The sequence below is a fragment of the Lonchura striata genome, chromosome 7 (assembly GCF_050655825.1).
Source record: "Lonchura striata isolate lonStrDom1 chromosome 7, ASM5065582v1, whole genome shotgun sequence".
Taxonomy (NCBI): domain Eukaryota; kingdom Metazoa; phylum Chordata; class Aves; order Passeriformes; family Estrildidae; genus Lonchura; species Lonchura striata.
The window spans coordinates 22,034,696-22,052,887 of record NC_140709.1 but is presented as its reverse complement, the minus strand read 5'-3'; the positions used below and the strand labels follow the sequence as shown (position 1 = coordinate 22,052,887).

General features: G+C 38.3%; 1 protein-coding gene across 12 annotated transcripts in view; it reads left to right on the top strand.

Moving 5' to 3' along the window:
* Positions 1–2,192: 2,192 nt before the first annotated feature.
* Positions 2,193–18,192, top strand: part of LNPK (lunapark, ER junction formation factor) — a 50,398-nt gene continuing 34,398 nt past the window's right edge. For 2 of the 12 annotated variants that reach the window (XR_014956726.1, XM_085585111.1), the window contains exons 1-7: positions 2,193–2,247; positions 2,888–2,985; positions 6,005–6,086; positions 7,272–7,316; positions 8,499–8,686; positions 11,988–12,046; positions 15,238–15,278. Coding sequence is in view for 8 of the 12 variants with exons in the window: in XM_085585111.1 (XP_085441237.1) it covers positions 6,060–6,086; positions 7,272–7,316; positions 8,499–8,686; positions 11,988–12,046; positions 15,238–15,278 (360 nt within the window). In the remaining 4 variants the exon portion in view is untranslated. Of the gene's footprint in view, positions 2,357–2,887; positions 2,986–5,279; positions 5,337–6,004; positions 6,087–7,271; positions 7,317–8,498; positions 8,687–11,987; positions 12,047–15,237; positions 15,279–18,192 lie in introns of those variants that run through there. The other 10 variants (XR_014956728.1, XM_021552524.3, XR_002467481.4 and 7 more) reach the window with 7 other exon arrangements.

Sequence of the window (18,192 nt, the reverse complement as noted above, 5' to 3'; positions counted from 1 at the left end):
ATGCATCAGATTCTTGGAGACACTAGTATTGCCTGCAGCATTTCCAAATGCCTTTAAACATGGTACCTTCATTATTTGTATTTATTTTAAATGGATATGAGGCTATACCATGGAAAAATATGTCAGCACACTTCAATGATTTAGCTTAAAAATCAAAATTTAAATCAGTGTGTATCCAGCAACATACCACTTTGAAGTATCAAAGTCAGAATGGACTATTGATCTGAAACAAAAAAGAAAGATATCCTCTCAGCAAAGTGATAATCATTGTCACAAGGATTTAAGTAGAAGTGGCTCTAGAATGCAACCTGAAGAGTAGGAGAGGCTCAGTCACTGAGTCTTTTTTCCACTTGGAAAGGAAGGAACAGTCTAGGCCTCAATGAGAAAAATGAAGTTGTATATGTAGGTGAAGTTGTATATGTAGGTGAGCTCTGTAATCGATAGCCGAGTATTTCCAGTAGAGTCAGTGATTCTCCATTGATCACCATTATCTTGATTTGAATGAAGTGTCTTGAAGCCAGTTCCAAACCCTGATTCACAGCTGAAGTTGTTACTTATATAATACTGTAATCATGTGAGCAGCAAGATTCACACTGAACACTGGTGGGAACTAAACAGATAAGTTCCCAATGTCCAGACTAAGAATGAATCTTGCAGATGATTAGACTCAGCAGCTCTACCACTTAAAGCTTGAAGCTGATTGTGTTGCCTGGACAGGTGATGGGTTATCTTGTTTGTCCTCTTCTGGTCTAAAAGCTTTTCCGATTCTTTTTGAGTTCATGTACAGGGTCTGGCTGGGATGAAGCAATTTTCTTCACAGCAGCCCATATGCTGCTGTGTTTTGTGTTCCGTGACTAGAACAGCACTATTGACACAGCAATGTTTTGGCCATTGCTGAACAGGACTTGCACAGCATTGAGGCTTTATCTTTTCTCATGCTCTGTTCCTTAAAGAGTAAGCTGGGGATAGGCAACAATTTTGGGAGAGGAAATAGCCAGGATAGCACACAGAAACTGGCCAAGAGGATATTCCATACCACATAATGTCATTCTCAGCAATAAAAATGGGATTTCAGAATAAGAAGGTAGGAGGGGGGTTTGTTTTCCAGAATCATCAATTGCTGGAAGACTTGCTGGGCATCAGTCTGCTTGTGGGAGGTGGTTAGTTATTCCCCTTGCATCACTTTTTTTTTTTCTTTCCTTCACTTGCTAAACTTTCCTTTAACCCAACCCATGAGCTCTCTGACTTTTCCTAGTATCTCCCCCATCTTCCTGAGGGGGTAGATGCACTCTTACATGCAAGAAGTTCAACAATGCAGGGTCAGCTGAAGATGTACAGCTTTTGCACTGCAATTTTTACTACAAGGCACTTGGAAGGACTTTCTTCCACATCTATGCACATGCACTTGTGTTAGTGTAATGGTAAAACTTCTGAACAGTGCATGTCAGAAGCACAGAGCAAGTATTTATTCTCTGCTCCTGTGTCCTCTTGGCATGAGGCAAGGGATGGGTGCCTGCGACGTAAAGAAAGCTGATGGAAGTACACCACCAAGGGAGAGGACATTGTGATTACAGTAATGGAATTTAACTAAATTCAGAGTCCTGCTTCTCTCCAAAGACACATGCCGACCGGGAGGAAGGGGACGGTGAGAGCAGCCCTGCGCTGTGACCCTAAGGGGACTCCGCGCCTGCAGAACACACGCGCTCCTGTGCCAGCACTGCTTCATTGGCCAACACCAGCGTCAGGAGGCCTGCAAACCTCCACATGACCGTCTGACCCTCACGCTCCTCCGTTTTTGCATTTAAACACCTTTATTTTCTGTAAGAGAAGAGCGAGAGCCGCAGGAAGCCGGGCTCGCCGCCCGCAGCGCCGCCGGCGGTCGGCGCCTCTCGACCCCGCCCGCCTGGCCTTGGCTGGGCAGAGCCGCCCGGGACACCGCCCGGGCCGGGCCGCGAAGCGCGGCGGGAGCGGCATGTCACGGCACGGCCGGGTACGATCCGGCACGGCACGGCACGGAGCGGTACGGTACGGCACAGAGCGGGGTGCGGAGCGCAGCCCCCACAGCACCGCCGGCCCCGCAGCCGCCGCCCGCCGCGCGGCCCCGCCCCGCGCCAGCGCGCCCCGCGGCAGCGAGGCGCTGATTGGCTGCGGCGCCCGCGCGGGGCCTTGTGGGAGCAGCGGCCGGGCGGCGCGCTCTCCTGCGGCGGCGCTGGCGGCGGGCGGGATGCGCGGCCCGGCCCGCGGCAGGTACGCGATGGCGGGGGGCGCGCGGCCCGGCCCCGAGCGGCTCCGCGGTGGGAGAGGGGCGCGGGGTGACGGGTGAGGGCCGCCCGGCGCTCCCCATAGGAGCACGCAGGTACCGGCCCCAGGGCACGAAGCGGGGCAGGGCGGCAGGTGCCTCCTCCCCGCTCCCTCCCCTCCTGGCCGCGGGGAGCGGGGCGGGCTGGGCCGTGCTGCAGCCTTGAGGAGGAAGCCCCGGCGGCGGGGAAGGGCGGGGGCGCCCCGGGCGGTGGCGGGGAGCGGCGCGGCTGTCCCGGCCGGGGCCGGGGGCTCCGCTGGCCTCGGCCAGCGCCTCCCGGCCCGCCGGGCCCGCGCTGGCCGCCGCCCGCCCGGGCCGCGCCGGGTTGGGTTTCAAAAAAGAGCGCCTGACCCACCCACTTGTCGCTCCGTCGCTGTGCAGTCCGTGCGGGAACTAATTTGCCTTTTTAATTGAGGCCCTGCAAAGCGTAGGGCTTCTGTGGGATACGTCCAGACTAAAACAGCCGAAAATGAGGTTTAAATGGAAAAAAGTTTAGTTTTTTGTTGTAACTGAAGTGTCCTAGGACAGGCTAGCAGTAGGTGGTGGGTGATGCTCCTGGTTTGGTTTTGCTTGTTTCCTTGTCCGCAGCGCTCAGCTGGAGAAACTTTTTTTGGTCCCAGTAGAAGTTTCTGACGCCAGTAAATTTTGAGTGAACTGCGAGCAGAACTAGAGATTCAATTTGAAAGGTAGAATTTGTGTTCTTTGTAGTGGTAAATATCTAAAAATACTTACAAAAAGTGGAATGACTAAGTTGGCAAAAATATCTATTTCAAAAGCATTGCCTGTTCCTTAAGGGGAGACGTCTGTATGACTGTATGCAAAACCTCGATTACAAGTTTTAACTTCCTTTTTTTTTTTTTTTTTGTAATATGTCTTCTCTTGATGTTATCCAGTCTTGCATTTCAGCATGTCAGTTATTAAAATTTACTTGGGAGACTGCGTTTTGGAGAACTTTAATCTTAAAAAACATTAACAAGCCTGAAGAAATTTGAGACTGACTTGATAAAAGTGTAATGAGATCATGAAGCTATTTTCTCCACCTGGGTGTATGGGTGTGGATGACTTAGTGGATTTATGCCTCTTTCAAAGGAGAAACTTTTTCTGCTCTGGTCTCTTAGTCTGGCACTTCTCCTTTTTAATAAATAACTTGAATGTTTTGGGAGTAGAGGAGCTGCTATAAATATTTTTTTGAGAGAGTAATGTAATAAAATTGATAGTAGTGTTTTCTTAAGCTTCTCTGTTTTTTCCATGCGTGTGTTGTCTGTTTTAAACTCAAGACAGTTGCAGCTGTCTTACTTGTGTGTTGCATCAGTGATAATGTGTGTGGAAATAAGTCCAACTGCTCTACTTAGTCATTTAAATGCACAGCTCAGTGCTAGAATACAGTCTTCAGAAGGGAAAAGTCCTGTGCAATAATTTGTTGTTTAGAGCATGGGAAGGAAGTAACTTGTGGATGATTTCTTGCTGTGAATAGTAGGATAGATATTAGTTGTAGGTTTGTGGAGTGGCAGGTAAGGAGGAGAGTTTGAAGCAGTTGAAGACACTTTGTGTTGTCATGTCAAGAAGAACAGAGGGGAAGAAGGAAAGCATCTTAGCCACTCTATAGTAATCATAGAAAATTTTCCACCTCCTCATTGACGATTCAGTGACTGAACTGTAAATGTGAATCTAGTGGCCCTAATCCCTTAATATGTCATTGGGGAAGGGTTTTAGTAGCATTGCAGACTTGCAGAGCAGCATCTCTAAAGCCTGTCATCATTTTAGCTCCTGCAAAATCAGATGCATAGTGACACTTGTTGAACCTGTTTCTCTTCCAAGCATTTGCCAGGTATTAAAAAAAACAAAAACAACCTTGCATAGTAATAGTACTGTGAATGTGTTATTGCTATAAGTAAGAGCCACCAGTTGCTCAAGGATAATTTGTTCCCAAAAGTTCCTCTAAGACTTGTAGTGGAGAGGTTCTCAAACTATGGTTTGAAGGCAAATGGCACACACAAAGGCCATGTGAGCATCTCTGTCTCTCTACGCCCACAGCTGAGAGCCACCATTGCTCCTAAGGGCAGTGGAAATCCTATCTACCTATGTGCTATTTTTTTAATGCTAGGGAAACAAGCTAGATTTGGGAGCCTTGTGCTGGCTTTACAGACTTCTCAGTTGGCTATTTGACACAGTATCTTTACTGCAAAACAATGTAAAAGCTATCTCTCTGTAGTAATATCTGGGAAGAAAGTGTAAGCTCAGATGTACTGCAATATCCATAATGGAAAACCATGCTTGTAATGTAAAGTCACATTTGTGTAAAATTCTTGGTGTTAGATTGTGTGTTAAAAAAAAAAAAAGACTGCTCTTCTGCTGAGGTGAGTTGCTGCAGTAGTGATTATTTTGAGAATTTGTTCGAGTCCAAGGGGTAATTGCTTTTTCCATATCTCTACCCCTTTGTGCTACTAATTTGGTAGCAGTGGAGATAATTTGCCCATTTGTTCTAGCTTCGTTCTTGTGGCATTTCTGATATGGATTTCTTTATCTTTAAGGATTGGTTTCTGACACCAGTAGGATCTATAGTACTGAAGTCCTTGGCTTTCTTAAAAGATAAGGAGGTTATCAGACTACCGCAGTGTTTGTGCTAGTATATATCATATACATATTAAATTGCTCTAACGGCCTCAGATAATTTGAAAATAAATTTGGGTTGAAATATATATTTCCATTTTTGGCCAAAGGAAACTTAATAAGCAAGATAATGATCACTTATATTTCTGTCTACCTAGATCAGTGCTTTGTTTTATTAAGTGTTATCATTTCATTCCAGAGTGAAAAAGGTTTGAGTCCTGGTTGGGATTGAGCATTAGTTTACTCTCAGGGTTGTTTTGAACTGGCTACTTTTTTGTTAAATTGTATATTAAATGGATGGAGAGAAAGTCTGCCATACTAAGTCAACTATCTTCTAATGGGAAGTTGCTACTATTTTGTTTCAGGAGCTTAGACCCAGATCACCAAAGTAATGTTGTTCACGGGTTCCAGGTTTGCCTAGGGTGAGGTGAGCTGCTCTTGCCCCTTTGGATGGAACTATTTTAGAGTTATTTGATGTGCTGATGACTGGATTGTGAGTTGTGCAAGGAAGACCTGCCAATGTTGTGCTTTTGTATAGCAAATGAAATCTTTGAAACTGGTTCTTTGAACTTAAAACTGAGTACACAGCACATTCTTGTTGATCAGAGCATAAGAAGGGAATAGATTTATTTGAGAAATTTTCTCATGAACAGGATGAGATGTTAACAGCGTGTTAATGTGGAATGCCTAGAGTTGCAACTAAAAAGGAATACTGAGTTATGCTTAGGGGCAGCAGAGGAAATAACTGGAAATCAGTATCTTAAATAATTGTGCCCAATACTAAGTTTCTAAAATTGTTTTTCTGCTGGAGTATTTTGGTGACTCTTTTTGCAATTCATTTGTGTCTGTATTTTTGAGAAGTCCCTGCTGGTTAAGTATTTCCAAAATAAAAATAACTTTGGCCACATCTGAGCTGATCAACAGACATACAGGATGGCCTATGAATCAGAAAATTGAATTTAAAAATAGCACATGGATAGATAGCTGGACAATGGCTTCATACAGTATTTTGATTTCTTAAGATGTTGGAATGAATTTGAGAATCTTTGATTATGTTGTTAGATTACTCCTAAGTGCTTAATGCTTTATTTCTAGCTGTGAATTCTTGTAGAAGATTGATAGCTCTGCCAGCATTTGTCCACAATAGAAGATGGGTGGATTAATTTCAAGATGGAGGGTAAGTAACATTGTGTAACAATGTAATAACCTTTAGTCCAGAAGATGGTATTATCTAGGACATGTTGACTATTAATGCTGGCTGAATGATAGTGCTGAACTTTTTTTGTTAGTATGTCACTTAAAAGTCCAGTAGTGAGATATCATGACCAAAAGTATTCTTTATTAAATCACTAAACTGTGAAACTCTGCTGTTGTCCTTCATTTCCTTTGCAGTACCAGTCTGCCATTGGATTGTTTAACTTAAAAAAATAAAGCTTTTAACTCCTTCTGTAAATCTAAATTATTTTGTGGTGCATCATTGGGATAGAAACTGCAGCATCTGTGACTTGAAAGATTGGTGACCTAGGTAAAAATGGGTATGTGCAAAATACAGTTCTGGCTGTTTAAACTAATAATTTGGTATCTACTTACTCCTGTACAAGTCTGTCTTTCTATCTTCTTTTATTGGTTGTTGAGTGGTGTCCTGAGTTTAGGAGGAAGAAGAGGCTTTAGGTTTTTGACTACTCTTCTGGCAGGTGCGAGTTGCTTGAGTCTAGGTTTGCCTTTGCTTATTAGCAAGTGACTGCAAAGTCTTCCATACAAAACTCCATTAAAGGTGAAACTTTAGGTAGACTGTCAGTTTTGTATAATAGAAACTCACTTTCAGGAATATACAGTGTGAGCTATGGCTTTGGAATTTGTCGTGGGGTAAGATTGTGGCTTGATAATTCTCAGATATTAGGAAAGATTCCTAGAAGGTGGATTTCCAGTTGCTCCTATAGGGAATTTTACTGGTCATGACAGCTTTTATTTGCAGGTGCTTATGTTTTATTTACTCCATGTGTCCTTATGTGGAATGAATAGTAATAAAAAGTTGGAGTACTCGGATTAGGGCTTCCTCTCTATATTCTGTATTTTGCCTATTTCTGCCACTCATCAATTCAGTTCTTGTTTTGCTTTCCACCTACACATTCATTATTGCTGTAGAAGCATTATAGATTTTTATTTTTTGTGATGTAGGAGAGGAGCTTTCAGATAAGAGTAATGCCAGCTGTAAAATAATGATTCATTACAGTCCCTTCTATTTGTCACACTAAAGTATTATGGGTATGCCTTTTTGTTAGGAAACTGTTAATGTACAGTAATCCACAAAATACCGAGTTTTTAAACGTGAGATTAATATCTTTGTTCTTTCTCTTGTAAGCAGGCAAAGCCTTCCACTGTAGAAGTATTAGAAAAAATAGATAAGGTATGTGTTTGCTTTTTGGTGTTTTGTTTGGTTTTTTTGTTTAGAAATATACATCCATTTTGCTGGCCATATATTTCTCTCACATTAGGTAAAATACTCTCATGAAATCGTAAATTATTTTGGTAATTATTCCAGTAGTAGAGATTCTGCATATCAGAGGAATTGTTATAATTTCTCCCCTTACTGTTAGGCATTTAAAAAACCAATACTGTATAATAGAGAAAAACTATAGGGCAAGTATTTATTTAGAGAGCCTGAATTGGGAATGAGTATGAAGCTACCTTGATTAAACAATTCAGTTTTAACTAATTGTTTAAGTCCCATGTAAAGGAAAGTATCACTAATGCAAAGTTCCATTTATCAGGTCGTTTAGAAAAGCTTCAATGTATGGTTTTATGTGCAGAAGTTACAACTCTAGTGGTAGTTAGTAAGGTCAGAATAGCTGGATAGATTGTTCGGTAATCTATTCTGATTTTTCACCAGCATTTGTGACACAGATATCTGTACTCTGTGGGGAAATTAACTGTTTTGAAATAGACTGTTGATATGTTTGTTTTCCTTTTAATGAAACTGAGTACTTTTGTTGTCACTTGAAATACAGTCAAAATAGTTATTGTAGCAGAGCTTGCTTGATCACTTATTAATATACCAGAAGCATTGTACAGATGTTCATGATTGCACTCTTAATGTGAGGAAAGTACTGAGAAGAAAACAAGTAAAATAGTGGAGAGGTTCCAGCAACTCACTATGTTAGTAGAAAAATGTCAGAGGTATTTAAAATTCCACAGGTACCTGATGAAAGCTTTAGAATGCCGAGTGTGGTTAGTAGTGAGTTATGTGACAGTAAAGATTGCCATAAGGTACTGGTATTTTACAAGATACTGGTATTTTTCACTTGTCCCAAATATACTAATGCATTACAGGTGTGAAAAAGTGCTGATTTTTAACTTCTCTTACCAATTGCTAATAAGGTGCAAGTGGCCTGTATCATAGCCCTGTTAGTGTGGAGTATTTATGCTATGAAAGTTATCTTTGGGCAAATATTGTCATTTATCAAAGAGCTGCTTGACTTTTCTCATCAAGTATCAGATTGATAGGGCTGATTTTAACAAACATTTGAAGGCAGCTTAGTAAAGCCTCTTACTAATTGCACTAATAAGGCCAAACCCTATTTATTTGCAGGAAATACAGACATTAGAAGAATTTAGAGAAAAAAATCAGAGGCTACAGAAACTATGGGTTGGAAGGCTTCTTCTCTACTCCTCACTTCTTTACCTTATTACTTGCTTAATTGTATATTTGTGGTGTCTTCCTGATGAATGGACAGCAAGGCTGACAATGACACTTCCATTTTTTGCGTTTCCATTGATGTAAGTAAATATGCTTTTTTTATTTTCTAACTGCTGTCTCTTTTATAAAAAGAGATGGAAAATACATCTCAGCAGGGGTTTGGGTTTGCTTTGACAATTCTTGAGATGTCATAACTTGCTGAATTTTTTCTTCTAGAAAAGATTCAAGTAGTTAGGCAGATACTTTCTTTGTGGAGAATGTCTCTCATGGGTCTGGGTTTAGTATAGAACTAAGTCTTATCAAAAGATAAGAGCACCTAAAGTTACTTGGCTTATCAAAATTATACTGGGGCTACAGAGCTGTGTCTGAACAGCTGTAAGGTAATTTAGTATAAGGGTTTTATTTTTACTCTGTTTCTTGGGTTTTATTTTTGCTGCAATTTGAGAAGTCACATTACTGTACAGAAGTAACCAAAAGTATGTCACCTACGCGTAAAATGTAGTGTACAAACCTGGGAAAATACAAGAATGAATGGAGAAAGTTAGTTTCATTAGTGTTAGTGTTAGGTATTAACATTAGTGTTAGGTGACTATTAACAGAGAATGGACTTGAAAGGTAATCACCCTAAGTGTGTTGAAAACTACTTTTACATAATTAGCTTTTCTGAAAAATCATTGTTTTCTTCAACAAGAAACTATACAGACTTCATTGTGTGTCAACTAGAGAAAGTATTGCCTTTGTTTCACTGAGCTTATCTTGATGCTGCTTATCTTGATGAGTGGCTTTTGTTGTCTAAGAAATCTACTTTTCTAAAAGTAACAAAATGGGCACCCATCTCACTGAACAGCTGGTTTGCTGCCTCCCCGTCCTCCCAGACCATCAGGGAGGTGGGAGCAGCCTACTGAGCATCTTTCCTACCGACGGGGAGTGCAGTGCATTGGCTAATTTGCTGAAAGGAACACAAGTACTTCCATTTGTACAGCACCTGTGTATGAAGGGATGGTTTGTAGATGTCCTAGCTTTAGACTTGAAAGGCAAAGTCAAAGTAAATATTTGAGGCTTTGCAAGTTTGATGAGTGTGGGTCAGCATAATGTAACATGTGGAGAACCCCCAAGGTGAGCATGCTTTTTTTTGTATGTCATACTGCATTATCTCAAATATACTGATATGCTGCTGTTGTGGACTCCTGCAGAGGGGATACATGAGCAGCAGGATCTTGAGTGGAAAGGATTAATATAGAAATTAGAGCTCAAATTGATCTTTGCCAGTAATATGAATTAATTTTGTTCCTAAGGACAAGCATTTAAAAGTCTTTGTTGTTAATATGTGAGGCTTCTTCACGCTGTTAGGAAAGGCCTGTAAAAGAGAAAGTATTACCAGCCTCCTTTCACATAGGTGTGTTAGAATTAGTGTAGAAATGAAAGCTTTTATTATTGAAGGTGATGGCTTCTAGTGCTGTGGTTTGAATTTACATGTTGGACTTTTATTCTTTAGTTTTTCTTCCAGTTCTGCTTATTTTTCTCAAGATGGCTTCCTGTAAAATTCTGATTTAGATGTCAGCTTACTAGCACTTGGAATCAGTCTGTTGTTCTCTTATGACTTGCAACTGTTTATCAGATTTTTTTTTCCTTAAGCTTTTCCCCTTCAGCTTTTTTTGGCAGATATGAATGGCAAGCAGCTGCCAGCTTGTCTTTGTTCTAGGTCAAGAGGTGACTCCATGCTGAATGCCTGGTGCCACCCAGTAATAGCTCTAGAGATTTTTCAGACCTAATCAAACTGGAGTATGTCTGCCTTTTCCAGCTTGCAGTCAGTCACCAAGTTATTTCTGCCTTAGGTCAGTCCCTCAGGGTCTCAGCAAGTTACTGATGTTGGTAAAGGAAGTTAAGTTTTAGGAATATAACTTCATTAACTTTAAATGTACACTGAAATGCCCGAAAAGTTGAAGAAATATGTTAGCATTTTAGAAGGGTGCTCTTCTTGAACTGATCTTTTTTTGAACTACTTTTAATTTGCATGTTGTGATTTTCATAGAAATATCTATTCTTTTTTGTAAAATTGGTTGAAATGGTCTGCTATTAAACTTTTCTCTCAGATTTCTTACTGAGGAAATGCTTTTTTATTTAATGTCTGACTTCATATTTAGAATACAGCTTTAGGTAGAAGACTATTAAGCATACATTTAAAAAGAAATAATGCTTTTGCCTGTGTAACAAGGTATTTAAGGCAATTTAAGTCCTGTAAACATTTATTTCTTTTGGTACTTTATGAAGACACATTTTGTGTTGTGTAAGTGGATAAATCCACCTGTATTGTTAGATCAATTATTATAGCACACGTTTGAACATGGAATACTTCATTTTTCTCTTACCTTGAATAGGCTGCTTTCAGACTCCAGGTGCCTCATCCAATTTGCCTAACTTGGGCTGTGTTGTTATTGCTTGAAGGCATTTTTAACTCGGCAACTGTTGTATAAATACAGAAGATGTTCTTAATAATTAAGGCATTATGAAAGCTCTTAAAGCCTTTTGCCTGCTTTCTTATGCATGCTTTTAGTCAGATGACCTTTCTAGCCTTTAAGATTGTTTTTTTTCTTAAATGAAATATTGCTAATTTAGGGTCTATTATTTAATTAACATTAGGAGGGTTTTGTATACTTGGAATAGCTTGGTGTATGAAGTTTGCCACTTGGCTTAGACTGAATAACTTACCAGGAAAACTGTCAGCTTAATATGTAGAAGCAATACCAAGCTTTAAAACAAATGAAGTCCTGATGATTGCAGAGAGACCTGTCAATTGTAAAATGGTCATAGATCAGTTTAACTTCATCTTGACATAAACTGCTCCAGCTAAGTTAGCTGAAACCCTACAGAAACTGAGTAGACTTAGGGCTTTCTAAAACCACTAGGACTCAGGTCAGTTAATTCTGCTTGGGAGAACATTTGTACAATAGCTCTTATCTCATGGTTTTCATTGGTATTAGAATTCTTCCCACAAATCTCTTGGCCTTAATTTTGGGCCTCAACTGCTAAGTTTCTTTTCTTTGGGTAAAATGTATTCTAAATCTATCAAATAAGAAGTGATGACTAAGTAATTTTCAGCTGAACATTTTTTAGTAAGTGATATTGCTGCTGCTGCCTTAGTATTTCTGCCTTAAGTAACAGTTAATTTCAATGGAGAAGATGCTTTTATTTAGAGCAATATTGATGTCTTATTGACAAGATGCTAATTGAATCTTTAGTTTTTTATATGAATAGTGTTTGAAGGTTTCTGTCCTTTGTATTTGGAAAATAAAATTTCATCTGCTAAATGTTTGCTAAATGACTTCAGAAATGGTTACTGTAATGTTTTTAACTAATAAAATTCTTCTTTTTGTTCTAAAGAATCTGGTGTATAAGAACAATGCTCATTTTTTTCTTTTCCAAACGGACAGAAAGAAATAGTAAGTACTTTTTCCTTATGTTATTTTTTTTTTGAATATGTGGCTAGTTGAGAATAATGCTTACTCTAAAAATGTAAATGCTTTTGATCATTTGGCTTCCAGGAAGACAAGAGAAGCCTTCTAGTTAATATTGAAGTAGGTAGTATTAGCTCAACTTTGTTCTGCCACATAGTTCATGAAGGAACAGGAAGGATCTTCTTAATCTTTCACTTCACTTATAAAATTGTGCTATCTCCTGTCTTTGCATGTGTCAAAAGTGTAATGGAATAAAATATGGTGTAGAAGTAGGAGGAAGAAGAAAGGAAATATAAACAGTAGTAGTAGTTCCCATGATATTTGTGTCTCACAAGTATTCTAGCAGTCATCTGTTAGCCTTATACAAAAAGGAAGAGATTTATAGCAGATGTGTCTAATTTATTTGTCAGGATGTCTTTTCTCTCCCAAGTTCTCCAAAGCATACTTACATTATCCTGAGTGGGAAAGGTATAAGTGGGTGTTTTTCTGCTGTTTTGAGAGCTAAGGAAAATTGGAAGTCATGTAAAAAAACCAAAAGTAATGGAGGTTTTCAAATATATATAAAAAGTTGTTAAATTTTGCATTAGGATGAATCTGCATGCTATTTAAAAACAGCATCTGTGGCACTTGTCTGCAGTATTTAGAATTCATTTGAGACTTTCCTTGAAAGCAGTCCAGCCTGTAACAATATCTCATGGTGATGTGAGCAATAATACAGGAAAACTTCAGTGTTGCACTGTGTTTTATGACTTGCAGAGCAGCATGATGTATTTAATTTGTGACAGCTTACAAGTTAAACATCACTTTTAGAATTTTTCTTAAACTGAATGTTTGCATTTGATATGCAAGCACAGAACATACATTTTTATGTAGAAATAAAATTGTCCATATATTATGTGGTGCTGTGTGATTCATTTCTGAGGTGAAATGAACGATTTGCATTTCATGGGCTGAATAAGAAAAAAAAGTATGTTTTTCTAGTTTGCTTAAATGTCTTTATTGCTGTTTTGAGCATACAGGCAAGTCTAGTGCTTTTGTTGAACTTGTGTTTAAAGGGTTTAGTAGATGATAGAACATGACAAAAGGGATTATTTCTGTGTGGTCCCAGAGACTGGATAAAAATGAAGTGTTTTACCTCAGAGATAAAAGTCCTATATTTGAAAAAGAAAAATTAGATGTAGGATTGAAGCAGTAAAGCAGAAGAAAGTGTAGCTGAGAGAGCAAAGTGTCAACCAAGTTGCTCAAAGCCAAATTTTTATTCTGGGATAAGTTAGTATAACATCCTGAGACACTGGAGGAGGTTATTTAATACAGTAAACCTCTGTGCTGGATAATTGGTATACACAAGATTTGGGAATGATGCTCTGAGTGAAGAAAATTAGTAGCTAGACTTCAGGGAAGGTGATGCAGAGATTATGGAATTTCAGTTTTTAGGACTGGTCAGGTAAACAACTGTTAAAGATATAGGCTGATCTGTCCCAAAGCTGGAGAAAATAAATGAGGTATATTGCAGGTATTGACTTCCCTAGTATGAATTCCTTTTTTTCTGTAGGTTTAATTAAGAGGAGATATGTTGGTTTCTTGAGAGTACTTTGCAGTAATTGCCATTTGGCCATGTTTAAAGGGCAGGTGTTTCTTGAGGTTCTTGTTGAGTACAGGAGGTGAAGTGATCAGAAACACCCACACTTGAAACTGATTGCATTGCTTTGTGGAAGGCTATTCTTGAAGATGTTCTAGGCATTTCTGTACCAAAAGCACTTGCAGTTTCTTGAGAAAGCGTTAATAGCTGTCTGTGTTCTGTTTATTTGGGCTTATGATACCACACTGTATTGCAATGCATTTTAAGCTGTTAATCTGTGTGAGGCAATGTGTGAGACTGTGTTCTAATATAAATGTAACATTTGGTGAAAGGAGGTATCTTAGTAATTTGAAGGTGCACACTTTGTAGAATTGTCCATCCCAGGATTAAATATTGTCTTTTTCCATGTCCTATTAACAAATGTGGGTGATTGTAGTTACTCTTTTATTGCCCAAATAATAACCTTTCCAATATGTGCGTGCCAGTTGTAGTATTTTGCACATTTAATAAAGAGGTGTATTTGATCAAGATGGATTTCTGCATTCTGGAAAAATTCAAGTAATTATTTGTTCCCTTAATTTAAAGTAACAGTTTTCTTGAAGTAACTTTGAATGATATGGAATACGTATTTGTAAATAGTAAAAATAAAGGGTGTTTGGTTGGTTTTGTCTTGTAGTTCTATAAAGTTCTAAATCTGAAAATTCTTTAAATCTGAAAAATGGGTAAGATTAGGTGTGTTTTTACAGGAAGTAAGCTGCCCATGTTCAGTAGAACTGAGAAAGGGTAAAAAGTTGTAGTTTATTTTTAAAATCTGTTGCTGTGAAAAAAGGTAGTAGAAAGCTAGTTTGGTGAGAGAGTATCTTCTGCGTTAGGTGATGGTTTATTGCAGTGAATTTTCCAAGAGTGTCAGGCTCCAAACATTGACTTTCAGGAGAATCCCACATGCATTTGGCCTTTCTTCTCTCTCTTCCTCTTAGACAGGTTAGGTGTTGTGCCTACCTGTTGTACAAGTCTCTTAACATTTTGTAGTAAAGTGACCTTCTGGTAGCTGTTTTTACAAAACTGGGGGCTTTGTTGTAGTCCAAGAGTATACAAAGGGTGAAACAGATTGAGCTTTGAAGCTTGGAATCAACCTGGCATTTGAAACTAGTATGTGTTAAGAGGTTTATGTGAAATACTGAAGCCAGTAAATCTGGTACTCAGATATATTAATGCTTAGACCTCAAGCTTTTTTTTAATATTTTGAGTCACGAGATTAAATGTGTTTGGTCCATTGTTGTACCAGTTTTAATGTAGGTCAAAGCAGGGCACTGGCTAGAATTGGTTTGCTTAATGAGGAAATGGTACATAAAATTTTTTAATAGTTATAACTGTGAAGTGATAACAGTGGGCCATAATTTATAAGCAGGTTCAGCATTTTAAGTGATTTATTTTCACATAAATCTCTAGTTATTTTATACGAAGTTTACTGATGTTTAGAGTTGGTAGTGGTCAATGCATAATTTTTCCTGATTTCACAAGGTAATGTCAATGTTTAGATTGTGCTGAAATATCTTAATTTATATTTGAAAACTAATAGATAATGTCTTTCTTTTAGATGATGCTCTGGAAGATTTGAAATCCCAAAAGAAAAAAATAGTAAGTAAAACTTCAAGAAAAAATGCTTGTTATTGTTCACTAAAACTGGTGTATGCCAGATATTTGTAAACAAACTTGATCAACAGTTAATCTCACTAAGAAAAAATTAGGATGGACAAGGTTCCAAGTCTTGGATAACCTGCCCTCTTGCGAAGTTTGTAACACTGAAAGCTGTTTCCTCTCTGTTTGCACTCCATAAGGAAGCTTGTTGAGAGAAGAAGCTGTTTTCTTACATGATTGGCTTCACCTGCCTTGTAAGGCAAGACTTTAAAACTGCCACAACCCAAAGACTCTCTGCCCCCCCGACCCTACCCTGCCAAAGCAACTCCTTCTCCTTCCAGAAATTCCAAAAATTCAATTATGAGTCTTTGTTATTAATGAGTTTCCCAAAGTGTCCACTTCATACCTTCTGGATTTTGCCATGGTAGCTGAAATAATAAAAAACCCAGAACAAAGGTATCAAAAATGAGATGACTCAGAGTCTGGTATTATGTCATGATCTATGTTTTATCACTTTTAAAATGTGTATGTAAAAAAGGTAACCTGTAACTTAATTATGTCATTGTCCTTTGGTAAAGAGGATTTGCTAATATTTAAATAGATGTGTCGTTTGCTTGTAATGGTGATACAAAGGGGTTTGAGTGGCTTACATTTTCTAGGAAGGAAAAACATAAGCATGACAACTATGTTAAGCTTATTTTATGAAAACTGCTTAACTGAAATCACTCAATGTTTCAAATTAACATAGTCATTTGGTAGCCTTAAAGGAAAAGCTCTTTAAAGAGAAAAAGCACAGTGGAGAACAAAAGAGTTTTTGGAATCTTAACTGTAAAGTCTTCATTGTAGTTTTCTGTAATAATGAATTTTTTTTTTTTTGTAGAAAGACTAGTAATACTGAATTTTTGAGTGTGAGAAGCAATTAGGACAAAAGGCATTGAATAAAAGATTAATCAGGAAAAACATAAATGTGTATTTTTCAAAACATCAAAACAACATACTGTAGAAGAAACAGGATGAAACAATGCACAGTACAAAAATGGGACAACTGCATAAATACTTCATAGACAATACTGAAATTATAGTGTTACTATGGAGAATTTAAGTCTGGGAGTATAAATTGCCATGAGTATATAAGCAAGTCAAGCTTTAGTCATTAAAGACAAACTTCTAAATAGGATTAGTGAATCTGAGTTCTGGGAAGTCCAATAATGTGTAAGTCAGCTATTTTTCAGAGTCAGTGATTATCACATGGTCTTGTGGGTGTCTTGCTCCTAGCAAGGAACCAGAAACACAGGACTTACTGCAACCTCTTGAATCAGTGCAGTGTTGGTATTTTTCACTCGGGAGGTTCATCGTAATTTAAGATAGTCAGTTAAGCATTAAAATTAGATAATTATACATAAAACAGAATATGTTGAAATGAGCTGAAAGGGGATGCAGGTAATAAGACAGAATATAATTAGTGTTTTAGATAAAAACACTGAATCAATTGCATTCTGTAAAATTTAATTTTGGTAATTCTCAGATTTGATTTTGTTTTGTTTGATTAACTTTCTTAGGAGTGCGTTTGGCTAATTTTTAGTAAAACAAAATTCAAGTGAAATAATGGGGAGAGAGGATTTTTTCCTCTTGAATTCTGATTTGCTGCTGAGTTTGCAAATAGGATTACTTACTAAGAAATTTACATTGTCCTCAAAGTATTTAGGATAAGTAAATTGTTTTTCCTGTTTATTTGTAATGCAGATTGTTGTCTAGGCACTAAGCCTGCTGCAACATCTGTGCTTTTTCACTTTGTTGCAGCTCAGCTACTTAATTGCTGGCTAGATCTTCTATTGAAGACAACTGTCCTCTTGAAAAACCTTACAGTACTTGTGTTTTACAGTCCTGTGGCCCACCTTTTCCCTGCAGACATTGCTTGTGTGCTGAAGGGACATAAGGTGGTTACAGGGCTTACCTGTAAATGGTGTAAGCTCCTCATCTGCTATAATGCCCTGGTGGGTTTGCAGTGACTGCTTAATAGAAATTAATTTCTGTTTGACTTGTCTTCTGGCTTTGGTGACTTAGTCAAAGTCACGTGGGTAAAATACTTGACAAATACAGATAATTCATCTGGAAATTACCATTAGTATTGTCTATCCTGTACTTTGACTCAAAGTTTGTGTAATATTTCTCACAGAATTGACTGTGCTGTTTTTTTCCTAGTGAATACTTTAAAGCTTGTTCAGTTATTAAGGGGGGGTAGGGACTAACTTAAATAGCTGTAATTAAGACACTACTTCAAGATACAACTTTGTTTCCCTTCTTGATCATAAGGAGGGATACTGTGGTTGTGTTTGTGACTGTTTAGCTGTGACTTTGGCCTCTGAGTTTCTCAGTTAATGAGGATGAACATGGGTAGATGAGCAAGTTCAGAGGGTTAAGCATATTAAAGCAAGAGTACAGGACATGTATTAAGCTGGTACAGCTGGGAATTAGTGGAGAATTTACCTGGAACAGCAGTCTTAAAGATGGGCTAATTCTTAGCCTGAGGACAAAGTTGTAAAGCTAGTATAGTGATTACTATGCTAATTTTAGAATTAAACTTTGCTGAAGCTTGCTCAGGTACTCTGAATACTAGGCTAAGTGTAATATTAGACTTCGACAGATTGCCAAGCCGGTTCAGGTAAGAGTTTAGAAATTGCATCTGTTAATCTAGGAAAAAATACCAAAGTATTCTGATTTCAAGGCTGTCTTGGAGTTACATTAGTAAGCATATGAGTTCTGTTACTTGAAATAATTACTCTCTAATCAACTTTGTCTTCAGCCTTCTAGGTGTAGACAACTATTGATATTTTGATAACTTGAGTATGTGATAAAAGCTCTGCTAGGAGTTGGTTCTTGTATAAGCCCAGTTTTGTCTAATTGGTAAATGCTA